The sequence below is a fragment of the Perissodus microlepis genome, chromosome 3 (genome assembly GCF_051167445.1).
Source record: "Perissodus microlepis isolate ML-2025 ecotype Zambia chromosome 3, ASM5116744v1, whole genome shotgun sequence".
NCBI lineage: Eukaryota > Metazoa > Chordata > Actinopteri > Cichliformes > Cichlidae > Perissodus > Perissodus microlepis.
Window position 1 is genome coordinate 12,144,292 of NC_140463.1, and position 18,123 is coordinate 12,162,414.

The 18,123-nt window shown below is 40.0% G+C and overlaps 1 protein-coding gene and 2 pseudogenes across 1 annotated transcript; all 3 read right to left on the reverse strand.

The window, feature by feature from the left end:
- Positions 1 to 1,065: 1,065 nt before the first annotated feature.
- On the reverse strand, positions 1,066 to 2,512 carry LOC146389940 (uncharacterized; annotated as a pseudogene).
- Positions 2,513 to 5,175: 2,663 nt separating this feature from the next.
- LOC146389941 (uncharacterized) lies at positions 5,176 to 6,625 on the reverse strand (annotated as a pseudogene).
- Positions 6,626 to 14,854: 8,229 nt separating this feature from the next.
- On the reverse strand, positions 14,855 to 18,097 carry LOC146389942 (uncharacterized). The gene is made up of 3 exons (XM_084913986.1): positions 17,375 to 18,097; positions 17,025 to 17,188; positions 14,855 to 15,018 (listed from the first exon to the last, which is right to left on the reverse strand). The coding sequence occupies exons 1-3, from the start codon at positions 18,077 to 18,079 to the stop codon at positions 14,931 to 14,933; spliced, it is 957 nt and encodes a 318-aa protein (XP_084770112.1). The 5' UTR covers positions 18,080 to 18,097; the 3' UTR covers positions 14,855 to 14,930.
- Positions 18,098 to 18,123: the final 26 nt, after the last annotated feature.

The following is an 18,123-nucleotide window of genomic DNA, read 5'->3' on the forward strand; positions in this document are numbered from 1 at the left end:
CAAAGACTCCTGTGCAACAAGGCAGTCAGGCTGGGCGAGTCCTCTCACCCACATCAGCTCCAGAACCCTGCATTATCTACTGCGAGAGATTCATCGGATCAGGGATCAAGACGTTGTTTGTCAGAGAGCTGAAATCAGCTTCCTGTGACGGAGTTTCGTGGGCCTACCGATCAAAAGCACACAAAGTCTCTTCTGGGTCAAATTTGTTTTGTAGCTATTGAGATCAGCTTTAGATGAACCAGTGTGGCTCAAATAAAAGAAGATGGGGGTTTGAGGGAGTGTTGAAACTATACATGCCATGTCTGTGTGTGGTGACAGAAGTCAAGGAGACCTGGATTCAGCTTTGAAAACATATTCTGAGACGTGTTTGTCAGATGGATGGAAAGATCATCGTCACATGGTTCTCAGTGACTGATCGTGACTCATGCTTTCGGGTGGATTGAGACATTTGGGATGTTCCTGTGAGTCAGTAACAGAGAAAAACAGGAGTGGGCCTCTCAGTGTGTCCACACGCTGCTGTCTGCAACATATTATCCTGTCACAGAGGAAGCTCTCTGTCAAACCTTATTCCTGCTTCAGACTGTGGTGGCAGAGCTGTAGCAGCTACACTCTTCGATCACAGCTTCATGCTGTCTCTGATTACAGTAACAGGTCCAACGTGAGAGACTGGGTGGGTTTTCCTTTTTAATATATATTACCAACCCCCAGGAACATCCCAAATATCTCAATCCACCTGAAAGCATGAGTCATGATTAGTGGGTACCTGTGCCTGTGTGACGATCCACTACAGTCGGTGGAGTACAGTGGTTTTGAAAAGTATTCCCCCATTTCCAGAGTTCTTTTAAAAAAAATTTTTTTTTTTACATTTACATTGTTCGGAACATCAGATAAACGTAATTATTAGACAAAGATATCTCAAGGAGCACTTGGTTTAAATGTAGTTTTTCTGGAAAATCAGAAAACAATTTTCAAATTCACTCCTACAGAATCGACCCCAAGCATGAAGGGTGTTAACAAAGACAACAAAAAAATAACACATGAAGCAGAAGCAGACCAATCAAGTGATGATTGTCACATTTATTCTCTTTATTCTTTGACATTTTGAATGAAAAACATGAATAAAATCCTAAACAAGTAATGAAACAGTCTCATCAAAGCTTCAAGCTGCATTCATCAGCAAATGTGCATCATAAGTGTCTCAGCCATTCATATTTGATTTAAAAACACAACTTTTACATCAGGATGTGAAAGTATTCCTAAAGGAGTTGCTGCAGTTTGTCTAATACTTTAGTTACATTTGACTTTATCTTGAAGGAAAATTTGATAATCCACAAATAATCATTTACAACAATATATTCTGCTTTAAATCTTTACAACTCACAACAGCGAACACAATAAAACTAATAACTGCTGCACACTGACACGTTCATGTAACTTCCTGGGTTATCTGACAGTTATTGAATCCTTTAAAATGGAAAATAACAAAGTGGTACAAATAAATAATAATCTGAAACCAAGAAACTGATGTTTTACACATTAGTGTAGAAACATCGGGATTATCAGCCTGCAAAGACAAATAATCGGCTGGACCGAGTCAGAGAAGAGACCTGCTGATGTTTCCAACATGAAGCTTGTGTTGGACAGAACAGTTCATTCTCACTGAGGCTGGGTTCAGTAACAGCTGCTTAAAGTTTGGCTCAGCTGAGTACTTTCTGCTCCTATTGGTCAGTCTCATAGACAATAGGGGAAAAAATATTTACAGTAAATGTACTCGTCAGCCCACAGGATGATGAAGTCCTTCCTGTAGTGTCAGAGTGAAATCAGTGGTCTGTGTGGAGTGTTGCTGAATGCTGTCTGTCTCTGCTCAGCAGCAGGAGACTCAAAGTTCATCTGCAAAACGCTCTGAGACATTTCAGACAGTCTGCAGTTCAGCAGGAGGACGCTCTGAATCCTGACTCTGTCCATGTTTTCTGTAGATCAGAAAAGCAACAACAACAAGCACAACACAAAGTGACGCGCTCGCTATCAGTCCAGCACGTCCTCTTCTGACTCCGTCCCCTCTCAGTCCTCCTGGTTGATCTTCTTGCAGAAACAGGTGTGAGGTGCAGATAGATTCCCACGAGCGTGTTTCTTCCATGAAGACGCGACACTCGTACGTTCCAGCATCCGCAGTCGTCACATTCTCCAGAATCAAAGACACGTCTCCATCCTTCATGTGTCTGTCCTGCAGAGCCACCCGCTTCTTAAAAGATGGATGCTGCTTGGTGGTATCAAAGTGCTCGTCCCGGTACAAGAGCACATATTCTTCTCCCAGATCAGCTCTGCTCCAGTTCACAACTATGAACTTGTTGTTTGGAGCTCGACATGTCAGAGTGACGTTGTTTCCAGACTCAGCTGGGACTTTTTTGTCACGTGTGTGTGAAGAACCGCTGAGCTCGCCTTCAGCAGTGCAAGCCAGGACGCATGCGCAGAGCACGCCCCCGAACAGTGACGTAATTCGGAGTGTAGCCATTCGAGCGGAGAGCAAAGAGGTGTCTCATACATGCTGCTCACACATGCAACATTAATAAACTGAAATTTCTCGGGAACGCTCAGCTTCGGGAATAGCGGCTTGTCTGTTTTGCCTCACACGAAGCTGAAAACACTTCAGCAGCCTCTGCGTGAAAACTTGAAAACAGCTTCGGTGTGGACATATCGGCTCTTATGTGCCCAAGTTTTTCTTCAGCCTCTGACGGTAAGTTGAAAACTCTTTACCCACTGAGAGGCTGTGTTTAAGGGCTTCAGCAGACTTGTTCTGGTATTGTTCTCTAGTCCTGCTGAACCCTTAAACACAATTCTTTTCAGATGGGTTCCACTTTGACTTTTGCTCATTTCACTGTAGTTAGTGTCATTTTTGGTTTTCAGTCTTAGCTTAGAGGCCCTAATTAAAAATTGTATCCACACCAGAGACAGAGACACGACTTTGGCAGCTTTCTTCCCGTTTTGCCACACCGATTTCGGTCTTTTTTGGGGGTTGGGGGGGTGGTTCTCAACCTATTTTTTTCACTTTTTCAACTTTTCTGGATACGGTTCTTACAGTTTTCTCAACCTTTGATTTCGTTTTGGACATTTTCCAATATTTTGTCTCTTTTTGGGCAATCGCTTTACGCTTTTTTGTTTTTACTGTTGTTTTTTGTCTGTTTTTTTACACAGTTTTTACACTTCTCTAACCTTTTTTCTATTTTTGGAGAAGCATTTCACACTTTTTTGCTGTTTTTTTTAAACGCAGTTTTTCCACTTTCACCTTTTGAACAGTTTTTACGCTTCTTCACCTTTTGTGAACAGGGATTTTAGACTTTTTCCAACTTTTTTTCTTTTTTTTTTCTTACGTGTTTTAACGATCTTTTCCGGGGTTTTTTTTTAAATAAAGTTTTTCCTCTTTTCTCCCCTTTCAACAGTTTTTACACTTCTTCGCTGATTGTGGACACAGATTTTCCTGAACCTCTCTGTTTTTGCACTCTGGGTTTTACAGTTTCTTGTGTGTGTAAAAAGCAAATAAAGAACGTGTTTGTGAACAGGTTATTGCAGTCTGAAATGTAAAGTGAAACTTTATTTGATTACATTGTGTGAATGTTCAGGCATTAATACTTTTTGGAAAGCTGAATTGAAAGAATAAAAAGTAAATGTGAAAAGTGTCACTTATCGTGCTGTTTCTTCTTACTTTTAGAGTCTCTTTGTTGACATGATCAAATAAACTGCTGAAGTCTGAGTAGTTTTAAAAGGGAAAATTTGGTTTTAAAGGGATTCTGCTAAAGTGAATGAAATGCTAATGAACTGAATAAAGGCATGAAATGACCTTTGTCTTAGTTAAAAGTGGGTGAAAGGTCAGAGATGGAGAGGATAATAAGGTGGGGCTGAAGATCAGTGAATCTTATGTCAAAACCTAATTGGTTGACTTGATATTAGAGGGAGAGCAAGAGAATGGGATGTGAATGGGGTAAAGTATAAACTTGGATGCCCAGAGGTGTTCATCATCATCATCGTCACGATCGAGAGGGGAGCTGCCATAACAGGTGTGACTCAGAATTGGCCTGCAGGGCTACTCAGGTTTCTTCGTATCAGGCCAAGCAGCAAAGACTCCTGTGCAACAAGGCAGTCAGGCTGGGCGAGTCCTCTCACCCACATCAGCTCCAGAACCCTGCATTATCTACTGCGAGAGATTCATCGGATCAGGGATCAAGACGTTGTTTGTCAGAGAGCTGAAATCAGCTTCCTGTGACGGAGTTTCGTGGGCCTACCGATCAAAAGCACACAAAGTCTCTTCTGGGTCAAATTTGTTTTGTAGCTATTGAGATCAGCTTTAGATGAACCAGTGTGGCTCAAATAAAAGAAGATGGGGGTTTGAGGGAGTGTTGAAACTATACATGCCATGTCTGTGTGTGGTGACAGAAGTCAAGGAGACCTGGATTCAGCTTTGAAAACATATTCTGAGACGTGTTTGTCAGATGGATGGAAAGATCATCGTCACATGGTTCTCAGTGACTGATCGTGACTCATGCTTTCGGGTGGATTGAGACATTTGGGATGTTCCTGTGAGTCAGTAACAGAGAAAAACAGGAGTGGGCCTCTCAGTGTGTCCACACGCTGCTGTCTGCAACATATTATCCTGTCACAGAGGAAGCTCTCTGTCAAACCTTATTCCTGCTTCAGACTGTGGTGGCAGAGCTGTAGCAGCTACACTCTTCGATCACAGCTTCATGCTGTCTCTGATTACAGTAACAGGTCCAACGTGAGAGACTGGGTGGGTTTTCCTTTTTAATATATATTACCAACCCCCAGGAACATCCCAAATATCTCAATCCACCTGAAAGCATGAGTCATGATTAGTGGGTACCTGTGCCTGTGTGACGATCCACTACAGTCGGTGGAGTACAGTGGTTTTGAAAAGTATTCCCCCATTTCCAGAGTTCTGTTAACAAAAATTTTTTTTTTACATTTACATTGTTCGGAACATCAGATAAACGTAATTATTAGACAAAGATATCTCAAGGAGCACTTGGTTTAAATGTAGTTTTTCTGGAAAATCAGAAAACAATTTTCAAATTCACTCCTACAGAATCGACCCCAAGCATGAAGGGTGTTAACAAAGACCAACAAAAAAATAACACATGAAGCAGAAGCAGACCAATCAAGTGATGATTGTCACATTTATTCTCTTTATTCTTTGACATTTTGAATGAAAAACATGAATAAAATCCTAAACAAGTAATGAAACAGTCTCATCAAAGCTTCAAGCTGCATTCATCAGCAAATGTGCATCATAAGTGTCTCAGCCATTCATATTTGATTTAAAAACACAACTTTTACATCAGGATGTGAAAGTATTCCTAAAGGAGTTGCTGCAGTTTGTCTAATACTTTAGTTACATTTGACTTTATCTTGAAGGAAAATTTGATAATCCACAAATAATCATTTACAACAATATATTCTGCTTTAAATCTTTACAACTCACAACAGCGAACACAATAAAACTAATAACTGCTGCACACTGACACGTTCATGTAACTTCCTGGGTTATCTGACAGTTATTGAATCCTTTAAAATGGAAAATAACAAAGTGGTACAAATAAATAATAATCTGAAACCAAGAAACTGATGTTTTACACATTAGTGTAGAAACATCGGGATTATCAGCCTGCAAAGACAAATAATCGGCTGGACTGAGTCAGAGAAGAGACCTGCTGATGTTTCCAACATGAAGCTTGTGTTGGACAGAACAGTTCATTCTCACTGAGGCTGGGTTCAGTAACAGCTGCTTAAAGTTTGGCTCAGCTGAGTACTTTCTGCTCCTATTGGTCAGTCTCATAGACAATAGGGGAAAAAATATTTACAGTAAATGTACTCGTCAGCCCACAGGATGATGAAGTCCTTCCTGTAGTGTCAGAGTGAAATCAGTGGTCTGTGTGGAGTGTTGCTGAATGCTGTCTGTCTCTGCTCAGCAGCAGGAGACTCAAAGTTCATCTGCAAAACGCTCTGAGACATTTCAGACAGTCTGCAGTTCAGCAGGAGGACGCTCTGAATCCTGACTCTGTCCATGTTTTCTGTAGATCAGAAAAGCAACAACAACAACAAGCACAACACAAAGTGACGCGCTCGCTATCAGTCCAGCACGTCCTCTTCTGACTCCGTCCCCTCTCAGTCCTCCTGGTTGATCTTCTTGCAGAAACAGGTGTGAGGTGCAGATAGATTCCCACGAGCGTGTTTCTTCCATGAAGACGCGACACTCGTACGTTCCAGCATCCGCAGTCGTCACATTCTCCAGAATCAAAGACACGTCTCCATCCTTCATGTGTCTGTCCTGCAGAGCCACCCGCTTCTTAAAAGATGGATGCTGCTTGGTGGTATCAAAGTGCTCGTCCCGGTACAAGAGCACATATTCTTCTCCCAGATCAGCTCTGCTCCAGTTCACAACTATGAACTTGTTGTTTGGAGCTCGACATGTCAGAGTGACGTTGTTTCCAGACTCAGCTGGGACTTTTTTGTCACGTGTGTGTGAAGAACCGCTGAGCTCGCCTTCAGCAGTGCAAGCCAGGACGCATGCGCAGAGCACGCCCCCGAACAGTGACGTAATTCGGAGTGTAGCCATTCGAGCGGAGAGCAAAGAGGTGTCTCATACATGCTGCTCACACATGCAACATTAATAAACTGAAATTTCTCGGGAACGCTCAGCTTCGGGAATAGCGGCTTGTCTGTTTTGCCTCACACGAAGCTGAAAACACTTCAGCAGCCTCTGCGTGAAAACTTGAAAACAGCTTCGGTGTGGACATATCGGCTCTTATGTGCCCAAGTTTTTCTTCAGCCTCTGACGGTAAGTTGAAAACTCTTTACCCACTGAGAGGCTGTGTTTAAGGGGTTCAGCAGACTTGTTCTGGTATTGTTCTCTAGTCCTGCTGAACCCTTAAACACAATTCTTTTCAGATGGGTTCCACTTTGACTTTTGCTCATTTCACTGTAGTTAGTGTCATTTTTGGTTTTCAGTCTTAGCTTAGAGGCCCTAATTAAAAATTGTATCCACACCAGAGACAGAGACACGACTTTGGCAGCTTTCTTCCCGTTTTGCCACACCGATTTCGGTCTTTTTTGGGGGTTGGGGGGGTGGTTCTCAACCTATTTTTTTCACTTTTTCAACTTTTCTGGATACGGTTCTTACAGTTTTCTCAACCTTTGATTTCGTTTTGGACATTTTCCAATATTTTGTCTCTTTTTGGGCAATCGCTTTACGCTTTTTTGTTTTTACTGTTGTTTTTTGTCTGTTTTTTTACACAGTTTTTACACTTCTCTAACCTTTTTTCTATTTTTGGAGAAGCATTTCACACTTTTTTGCTGTTTTTTTTAAACACAGTTTTTCCACTTTCACCTTTTGAACAGTTTTTACGCTTCTTCACCTTTTGTGAACAGGGATTTTAGACTTTTTCCAACTTTTTTTCTTTTTTTTTTCTTACGTGTTTTAACGATCTTTTCCGGGGTTTTTTTTTAATAAAGTTTTTCCTCTTTTCTCCCCTTTCAACAGTTTTTACACTTCTTCGCTGACTGTGGACACAGATTTTCCTGAACCTCTCTGTTTTTGCACTCTGGGTTTTACAGTTTCTTGTGTGTGTAAAAAGCAAATAAAGAACGTGTTTGTGAACAGGTTATTGCAGTCTGAAATGTAAAGTGAAACTTTATTTGATTACATTGTGTGAATGTTCAGGCATTAATACTTTTTGGAAAGCTGAATTGAAAGAATAAAAAGTAAATGTGAAAAGTGTCACTTATCGTGCTGTTTCTTCTTACTTTTAGAGTCTCTTTGTTGACATGATCAAATAAACTGCTGAAGTCTGAGTAGTTTTAAAAGGGAAAATTTGGTTTTAAAGGGATTCTGCTAAAGTGAATGAAATGCTAATGAACTGAATAAAGGCATGAAATGAAATGACCTTTGTCTTAGTTAAAAGTGGGTGAAAGGTCAGAGATGGAGAGGATAATAAGGTGGGGCTGAAGATCAGTGAATCTTATGTCAAAACCTAATTGGTTGACTTGATATTAGAGGGAGAGCAAGAGAATGGGATGTGAATGGGGTAAAGTATAAACTTGGATGCCCAGAGGTGTTCATCATCATCATCGTCACGATCGAGAGGGGAGCTGCCATAACAGGTGTGACTCAGAATTGGCCTGCAGGGCTACTCAGGTTTCTTCATATCAGGCCAAACAGCAAAGACTCCTGTGCAACAAGGCAGTCAGGCTGGGCGAGTCCTCTCACCCACATCAGCTCCAGAACCCTGCATTATCTACTGCGAGAGATTCATCGGATCAGGGATCAAGACGTTGTTTGTCAGAGAGCTGAAATCAGCTTCCTGTGACGGAGTTTCGTGGGCCTACCGATCAAAAGCACACAAAGTCTCTTCTGGGTCAAATTTGTTTTGTAGCTATTGAGATCAGCTTTAGATGAACCAGTGTGGCTCAAATAAAAGAAGATGGGGGTTTGAGGGAGTGTTGAAACTATACATGCCATGTCTGTGTGTGGTGACAGAAGTCAAGGAGACCTGGATTCAGCTTTGAAAACATATTCTGAGACATGTTTGTCAGATGGATGGAAAGATCATCGTCACGTGGTTCTCAGTGACTGATCGTGACTCATGCTTTCGGGTGGATTGAGACATTTGGGATGTTCCTGTGAGTCAGTAACAGAGAAAAACAGGAGTGGGCCTCTCAGTGTGTCCACACGCTGCTGTCTGCAACATATTATCCTGTCACAGAGGAAGCTCTCTGTCAAACCTTATTCCTGCTTCAGACTGTGGTGGCAGAGCTGTAGCAGCTACACTCTTCGATCACAGCTTCATGTTGTCTCTGATTACAGTAACAGGTCCAACGTGAGGGAGTGAAAGCCCAGATTATGTGTGTGTGCTTTGTTATGTATGGATGGATGGATGGATAGATAGATTACCAACTCACAGGAACATATCAAATACCACTTGATGATGATTATCTCCCATTTGTCTTACAGATATATCTTAGCCTATATTTCATGTAGGTCTGGTTCTTTAATGGATGTTTATGCCTGCATGTGTAGAGGATTGAAGTATTTAGCAAAGAAAACACAAAGTGACCATATAAGAGGGTTAAATTATTGTCAGTGTGACTAAAATGTTATGTGCAAACTGACAGGTGTTTCTGACAATGTCAAAAATTGTATATATTTCAGGTAATATGTCTTTTATTTCTTCTATTTTTAACATTTGGGAAAACTTAAGTCTGAAATCCAAATGAAACATATTTTAATAGTGTTTGTGTCCCACACTTTGACTGGATCGCTGGCGGCTGATCAAGGTCAGTTTTCAGTCACACACATATTTATTTTACGGCTCCAACATATTGACACTGTTACTGCAGTCCTCTGTAGGTGGCTATGGTAACACTAAGACAACACTGCCACCTAGAGGTCAAACTGAAACATTTTTCTTTCCTTTTCTGCAAAGTTTGTAAGATTCAAAAGAAGATTAAAAAAGAAAAGTTTGTTTTGAAAGATAAACAATGTTACTGAGGAAAAAAGTAGGAAAAACAGCAGCTGGTGATAAACTGGACTCACTCAGACTGACACAAGTTCAAAAATATAAACAGAATTTTATAGTTTCTACTTTGTGGCCACTTTAGTAGGTATAAGATGCTTGTTACATGTTTGACGCCTTTTTTGTCACCTGAAACTTTGGAGGCTGTGATGTAATTGAAGTTTGTGGAAAAATGTGCATGCAGAACAGCAAAATGCGTGCGTGTGTGGGTTTCCTCTTATAATCCAAAGATGTAAAATGTAAACACGATAAGCAAGCCCAGGGGATCTCCAGGCCCCAAGGTTTTAGATGTGTCCTTGATTCAACACAGCTAATTTAAATGGATAAATGACCTCCTCAACATGTCTTGTAGTTCTTCAGAGGCCTGCTAATGAACTAATAATTGGATTCAGGCTGCCGAGGCCTGGAGTTGTTCTAGTTGTTGCCTGGTGTAGTTGTTTGTCTCTCTGTGTCAGCCCTGTGAAGGTCCAGGATGTACCATGTCTCTCACTCTGTGACAGGAAATAATCCGATACTTTGATCTGCAGGGCTGACACTTCAGTTTAACCCAAAACTAATTCTATGGATGTGAAGGAAGGTAACATGTTGTTACCTTCCTTCACATCCACATCAAAAATTATTGTTCACCATCAGATCCTGAGTCGTCTATGTGCTAATGAAGATAATGTTATTGTGTTCTGTGAAGGCTGTTCGAGGCAACAGCTAGGCCTACAGGACAAGGTCAAGGTTACGATTCACACTAGAGTTTTAGCTACTGATCATTTTATTTATCATTAATTCTATTCACCTTCAGCTTTAGCTTTTAGGCCCATCCACCAAGCTGCTGCTGACTTCCCCTATATGCACTGAGCATTTATTTTACACTCACCATTTTCACTTTTTCATTCTGCAGATGTTTACATATCTCAACTATGCTAGATAGTCTCTGTTTTCTCTTCCACTGTTTGTGTTTGTTTCTTTTCACCACCTCAATGATTCGTGCAAGATTGCTTCTCCTCCCTGGGCCTGGTTCCGCCATAGATTTATGAAGGGAGTTTGCAGGTGCTTGCTTGTATATAAATAAACTTTCAATGTGGGATTTTTTTTTTTATTCGTGGTCATAACAACAATAACCAGTCACATCAAGAAAGTTTAGTTTGGACTTCATGACTTTTGTTCTGCACAACAGCAAAGCTGTATTCCAGTATTTACATAATCAAGTATTTATATTTCCATTTCATGAATCTGGAAGATGTGCAGAAGTTGTGATATCTCAGTTGCTTTCTCTTTCTCTTCTCTTGCTTAGCAGAAGTGCTTTAAATCACAAGATTTACTCACGCCCTCCTTCCCTCCCATGTTCTCAGAGCTGTTCGCAAAAAACTTCTCTGTTTGGTTCAGACTGCAGACAGTCTTCTCTCCAGAGATAAATTCTCTTAAAGTCATGTTTTTGGGTCTGATTGTCCAGGTGAGTGAACAAGATTTTCAGCTCAGGCTACAAATCAGCAACCTCCTCTGTTAGTAGTTAGTAAAACATAACTGCAAAAATTCATTGTGTGAATAAGAACAGAAAATTAAATGCATTTGACTCTAAATCACCGTTTAGGCCTGTCCCTGTCAGACAGCAGAGAAATACTGAGTCGCCATGATGGTTTTGTGGTTGGAAGCTGTGCAGCAGATTGCAGCACTTCCTGCACTCTGGATACAAAACAGAACCAGCTTCCTCGGTCATGTCTCTTCAGTGTTTCCCACAATCCTTTCTCAGAGATGTTCCAGAGTTGAGGCTAAATGACTCTGAAATCTTCAAGACATCAACACAATCTATTAGCTAAATTTATTATAATCAGTCTCTTCTTTAAACGGTAAATGATAAATGGCCTGTATTTGTACCCCAAAGTGCTTTACACTACATTCAGTCATCCACCCATTCACACACACATTCACATACTGGTGATGGCAAGCTACATTGTAGCCACAGCTGCCCTGGGGCGCACTGACAGAGGCGAGGCTGCCGGACACTGGCGCCACCAGGCCCTCTGACCACCACCAACTCAAAAACAGAGTTAAGGTAACAGAGTCTCCCTCTTTTGCTGTTTTGTAATGCTAGTCTCAACCCATACTCCTTATACATGTCCACTTAGATTAATATCATACATCACTACATGTGAGTGAAACTGAGCATCTAATGTGTTTCATGTTTGTTTGTGTAAGAGCAGCTTACTTCATCTATGGCAGTGGTTCTCAAACTTTTCACAATGAGTGCCACCTCATAAAATATATGGCTCTTGAAGTACCACCCTTATGACCGACATTAAAGTACAGTAGTATAGGCCTATTTAACACCACATACAGTTTACACGAGACAATTTTATTTCTTATATGAATGTTATTTATTTTAACTGTCATAAGCAGCAGGTGACAACCGATGATAATAACAACTGTACTGCATTAAAATATTCACAGCAGGTGGAATATCCAATCTTTCAAATCAAATCAATTCAATTCAATTTTATTTATATAGCGCCAAATCACAACAAAAGTCGTCTCAAGGCACTTCATAGATACAGAGAAAAACCCAACAATCATATGACCCCCTATGAGCAAGCACTTTGGCGACAGTGGGAAGGAAAAACTCCCTTTTAACAGGAAGAAACCTCCGGCAGAACCAGGCTCAGGGAGGGGCGGGGCCATCTGCTGTGACCGGTTGGGGTGAAAGAAGGAAAACAGGATAAAGACATGCTGTGGAAGAGAGACAGAGATTAATAACAGATATGATTCAATGCAGAGAGGTCTATTAACACATAGTGAGTGAGAAAGGTGACTGGAAAGGAAAAACTCAATGCATCATGGGAATCCCCGGCAGTCTACGTCTATTGCAGCATAACTAAGGGAGGATTCAGGGTCACCTGGTCCAGCCCTAACTATATGCTTTAGTAAAAAGGAAAGTTTTAAGCCTAATCTTGAAAGTAGAGATAGTTTCTGTCTCCCGAATCCAAACTGGAAGCTGGTTCCACAGAAGAGGGGCCTGAAAACTGAAGGCTCTCCCTCCCATTCTACTTTTAAATACTCTAGGAACAACAAGTAGTTCTGCAGTGTGAGAGCGAAGTGCTCTAATAGGGTGATATGGTACTACAAGGTCATTAAGATAAGATGGGGCCTGATTATTTAAGACCTTGTATGTGAGGAGCAGGATTTTGAATTCAATTCTGGATTTAACAGGAAGCCAATGAAGGGAAGCCTTCATTGTATTATATATGATATATTATATATATGATATAAGTATATATATTGATTATTATATTATTATTATAGTATTATAGTATTATATTGATATTGAGATTGTGGTATCCTGTTTGATCAGGTTCTGGATACACTGTAAAACAGATTTTTTTTTCCTATGAAATTTTATTGAATTTTCCTGTTATTTCTAAATACTTGAAATATAATTACAAAAGTAAAAATGCATCACATGAGGTCATAATTTGAGTGGAAAATATCGATCCAAAATTTTGAGGTTGCTGCATCCCTCTGCAAGATATCTCACTATTTTTGACTTTTCTGAGCCTGTCAAGTCCTTCTTTTGACCCATTTTGCCAAAGGAAAGGACGTTGCCTAATAATTATGCACACCTGATATACGGTGTTGATGTCATTAGACCACACCCCTTCTCATTACAGAGATGCACATCACCTAATATGCTTAATTGGTAGTAGGCTTTCGAGCCTATACAGCTTGGAGTAAGACAACATGCATGAAGAGGATGATGTGGACAAAATACTCATTTGCCTAATAATTCTGCACTCCCTGTACATATATTTAAGTTGTTACTTAAACAATTATAAGTTGTTGCTGTATCTGCAAAAATCATTACACTAAAAAAGTTCCCCATGCCAGCATTATTTTGTGAAAATAAGCATAATTTGTCGGCAACATTTACAACTTTAGAGTAATGTATACTGCATCATGATACTATGTGACACATTGTGCTAGCTAAAGGTTTAAGCTTCATTCTGGCTGGCTACCTGTATGAATGTCTATTAGTAAGCACTTAAGAGTAGGGAGAGAGCGAGTAGAGAAGCACTGTATAAGAATCAGTCCATTTAAATATACTGATAATGTCTAATTGTGCCATCAGCTAAGAAAATTAGATATCTATTTTGATTACACATTAAACATTATGTAGGAGCAAGTCATGGATCATAGGTATTGATATGTAAATATCTGGATGTGAATAACTTGAGCTTATACAACAATATATTTCTAACTAACTTGGCAACTCATCATTCACAGCACTTTCTTTAAAGATTTAATTCATATTGGGGTCAAAATGAAAGAAAGACAGATGTTTAATATTTCCCTGTGTCCCAAAACGTCGGCTGCATCCTTCGGAGGACCCGGCCTTCGTGGTCTACGTGGGCTGGGTCCTTCAAAGACTGAGAAGGCCTAGCCTTCAGATTTGCGTCACCGCTGTGTTGGTGGAGTTTAATAAACTCGGCCGTCTGCTCCTTGCTATCTAAAATATAACAGGACACGTGTAAATTCTCGACCGTCTCACACTTCTGTTTAATCAGTTTTCTGTTTGACGTTTATTCAGCTGTGTAAAAATCCCAGAGGAACACACCCGATGGATTAATAAAGTTTTATTTAATCTAATAACTTTGATCTCAGCCAAACCGATTTACTCCGGAACAAATAAAACACCGAAAAAAGGCAAACAATTACATTTTTAAGTTATCCGAGTGACTTATATCATGTTTAACGTAGCGAAAGAGCGGGGCTCTGAAAACGATGAAGCCTGCTCTCACCGGCTGGAGTGACCATTGAACCCCCCGGCCTGCTATCGAGCGGGTGGGTAACAGACGTCTCCGAAAACGTCGGCACACTTTTGCAAATATGCGATGTCTTGATAAACCAAGCAGATATTTGTAATTTACACAACTACTTTCTCGCCTTAAAATATGTTAAAAGTTTATTTTGTGGCCCAGAAAGATTAATAAGAGTAATTTTAAAACTCAGTAGCGGCCGCCATTGTTGGCAGCTGAAATTTGGCTGGGCCGCGCTATGAATTCTGGGATATGGTGGGCCACGAAGGACACACCCGACCCATCCTTCAAATTTGGGGAAATGAAGGACGCATTTGTCAGCCGCATTTGAAGGAGTCGACGAATTGCGACAGCCTTCGTCGCCTGGCTGTGACGTAATCGGCCTTCAAATGCGGCCTCCGGAGGATGCAGCCGACGTTTTGGGACACAGCTTATATATTGGTCCCCACACTGGCTATAGAACACTTGCTCACAGATGCTTAATATTATTCATATTTTCATTCATATTTTCATACATGAGAAATGATTCAGTGATCCCTCCTTGGTTATATCATGGTGATGAAGAAGCACATGAACACAAACAGCTTCTCTTTCTGTACTTCTTCCACTTCGTGTCAGCTAACCTCGCACACGTTGCCCTGAAAGAAAAACATAAAGGGATGAAATTCACTGTGAGGCAATGTTTGACATTAACTGTTAATACTTTATCTCTGTGATCCTGTCCTTTGGAGGAAATTGATATACATATCAGAATGTATATCCCAGAATCAGAACAAAACTAGATAAATATGTTGTCAGTGACTGCGAGTAAAGGTAGGGCTCACGATAAAGAAAAAGAAAGAAGTGAGCAACAAATAGTATCAAGTAGTAGCAAATAAAGGGGAAGTTAGGATACAGCATAATAAGACCACACCCTTAATAATCCTGTGCATCTAAAATGTTAAAAGTGAAAGATTTCCCTTAAATACCCCAAAGATAGAACTATAGATGAGAATCGAGAAATGATTTCCAGTTGTTCAGTTCCTTGGAATTGTTTGTCAGCATGCCTGTAGATTTTCCTTATCAGTTCCAGTTGCACTTGAGCTACAATGAGCTGATTTCAGTTCACGCACAGGTGAAGAAAAATAGTGTCACAGTCTACAGCGTGGATATAGACATACTATATTTTATATTGCACAAAAAGATGAAAATGCAATAGATTTATATTAATAAATGGTAGCTATGCAACAATGTGTTTCAGGTCATTTTACGGAAAAACCAGAAAGTAACGTAATGAGTATTATAATAAATTACCTTCTCCTGGGAGTAATTAAGTAACGTACAGCAATACTTTTTTTTTAAAGTGTTCTGTGTAATATGTGTAATACTATGTGTAATTACTTTTTTTTGAGTAACAACAACGATCACTGTCCTACATGGAGAATTATGTCCAACATGCACACACATTTGACCACTCAGCATGCAATTTGCATGAATGTAATGTCTTCGATATGCTGCTTAGTGTGAACCCAATGAGAATCAACAAGGGATCAAATTGTTAAGTGATATTGATAATGTATTCAGAATCACTACGTTTTTATCAATTCCCATCCCTACTCAAAACTTTGAAAAGATTAAATTGAGATATTAATATGTTTCTACTTTCCTGTAAAACTGACAGTTGTTACTCTCTTTTTCTACCGTGCTTATATTTTAAGCACCATTTGGAAGCAGTCAGTATTTTCAAATACAAAAATAATTACACCCTAAAGTCACAAGAAAACATGGTAAATACTGGGAAATTACATTTTAACAGGTAAGCTGCATTATGAAGTGCTGCCATGCTGTATAGTAACTGTATAGTCACACCATCAAAGTCTACTTTCCAGAGTGTACTCTTGTTCACACAGAGCTCATGTTGCTTATAAAATCATTATTGTGGGTGATTTTAAAATCCATGTAGATGGTAAAAATGACAGCCTCAACACAGCATTTTATCTGTTATTAGACTCAATTGGCTTCTCTCAAAATGTATAGATGTCTTTCTGAAAGTGCTGTCACTGATTTTTAAACTTTATAAATTATTGTAGGGTCTACCTTTCAAAAAGTGCCTTGAGGTGACTGTTGTTGTGATTTGGCGCTGTATAAATAAAATGTAATTGAATTGAAAGTCCCTAAGTATGAATAAAATGTTTAAGACATTGTGTCCTGTATACCGCTTAACTAGCACCAAAATTAATAACTATGTGCACTTAACATCAATTTGTAGCAGGTTTTATTTAAATGTTATCTTGTTGTTTTCTAAAATTACCATTAATAAACAGCTGTACAAGAACAATTTTACTGGGTTCTAAATTTTTAAGAGAAATATAGCTGCATGTTAGCTTCTTGAGTTGAAACATAATTTTTTCATGTCATCTCACAGCTCAGTGAGGGTAGGGGTATATAAAAACGGCCTTGAGGTGACTGTTGTTGTGATATAGTGCTGTATGAAAAAAAATAATTCATTTGACATTTACTGATGCACTAGCATGGTTTTTATTTCAGTGTATTTACGGTGCTGGGCCGTTCAGATCGCATCTTGCACCTTGATTTGCCTCTAACAATATTTCCAGAACAGCCCTTCACCCTCTATGAAAAAATTAATTTTTCTCATTTTACTCACTCAATTTCATCCAGCTCTGATTTCATGGCTTCGTAAGCTTCTTGTATTGCTCCAGCCTTCTCTCTCAGGTACCGACTGGCTTCTGTCTCATGGCTGTTCAGATTTTTACAGTTTTCGATGAGCTCAGGAACTGAAAACAGAAGCCCTACTGCCCCTCTGCCAATCTGAAAGTGAGCATTTAAGAATAAGAGCTCCAGGATTTACTGCACTGAGATTATTTTATATTGAAATGTTAGTTCACATCTGAGTATGTTGTTTAGTGCTCTGATTAGTGGTTCTGGAAACACAAACATACTCTGGTCTAGAGTATTTCTTAACCCCGCCCATTGTAATGGCTGTCTGATACTCACTTTTCCAACTGCTGTAGTCGATGCCTTTAAACCCAGGGAATTGGCTTTGTTGACCCTATATTTCATGAGTTTTTCTGAGACCAACCCTGTAACAAAGTCTGAAAGCAGTGGCACCTCCGTTGTTGACTTTTTGAGGAGGTCTGATTCTGCGTCGTTCTTAAAGATCTTCTCAAGAGGCAGCTGAGATAACAGCTTGATTAAACTGTCCTTCTCCTTTAATATCAAACCCTTGCGTTTGGCCATTGCTCTCAAGATTGCCTCCTTCACGTATTCTTCTGGAGAAACATTTTTACCCCGTTGCTTGCCTGTTGCTTTTGTTAAGAGGGACTCCATGAGTGCTGTGATTTCTGCTGTAAGATCATCAAGGCTTTTTGAAATAGTTTGGGCCTCTTCCATAGTCCTACTTGATAAGACAGCACCAACAACATCAGAACCCACACCAGCAGCCAAACCGAGACCTGATGCCACTGCTCCTGTTCCAGCTAACAAAGGTATCGACAGTCCTGTTAAAACACTTACTACACCTGCTACTGTCATGGCAGCTGCACCACCCACAGACACTGAGCTCCCGACAACTTTAGTGACATTAATAGTCTTCTGCTGTTCCTCCAACTCAGTGGCTAGCTCGTTCAACTTGTCTATACTGTCCTTTTGTAGATCCATCCATGAGAAGATTTTATTCACGATCTTGTCTGCATCATCCATCTTGGTGTCACACCTACGTCAGCAGCTCTATAAGAGGAAAACAT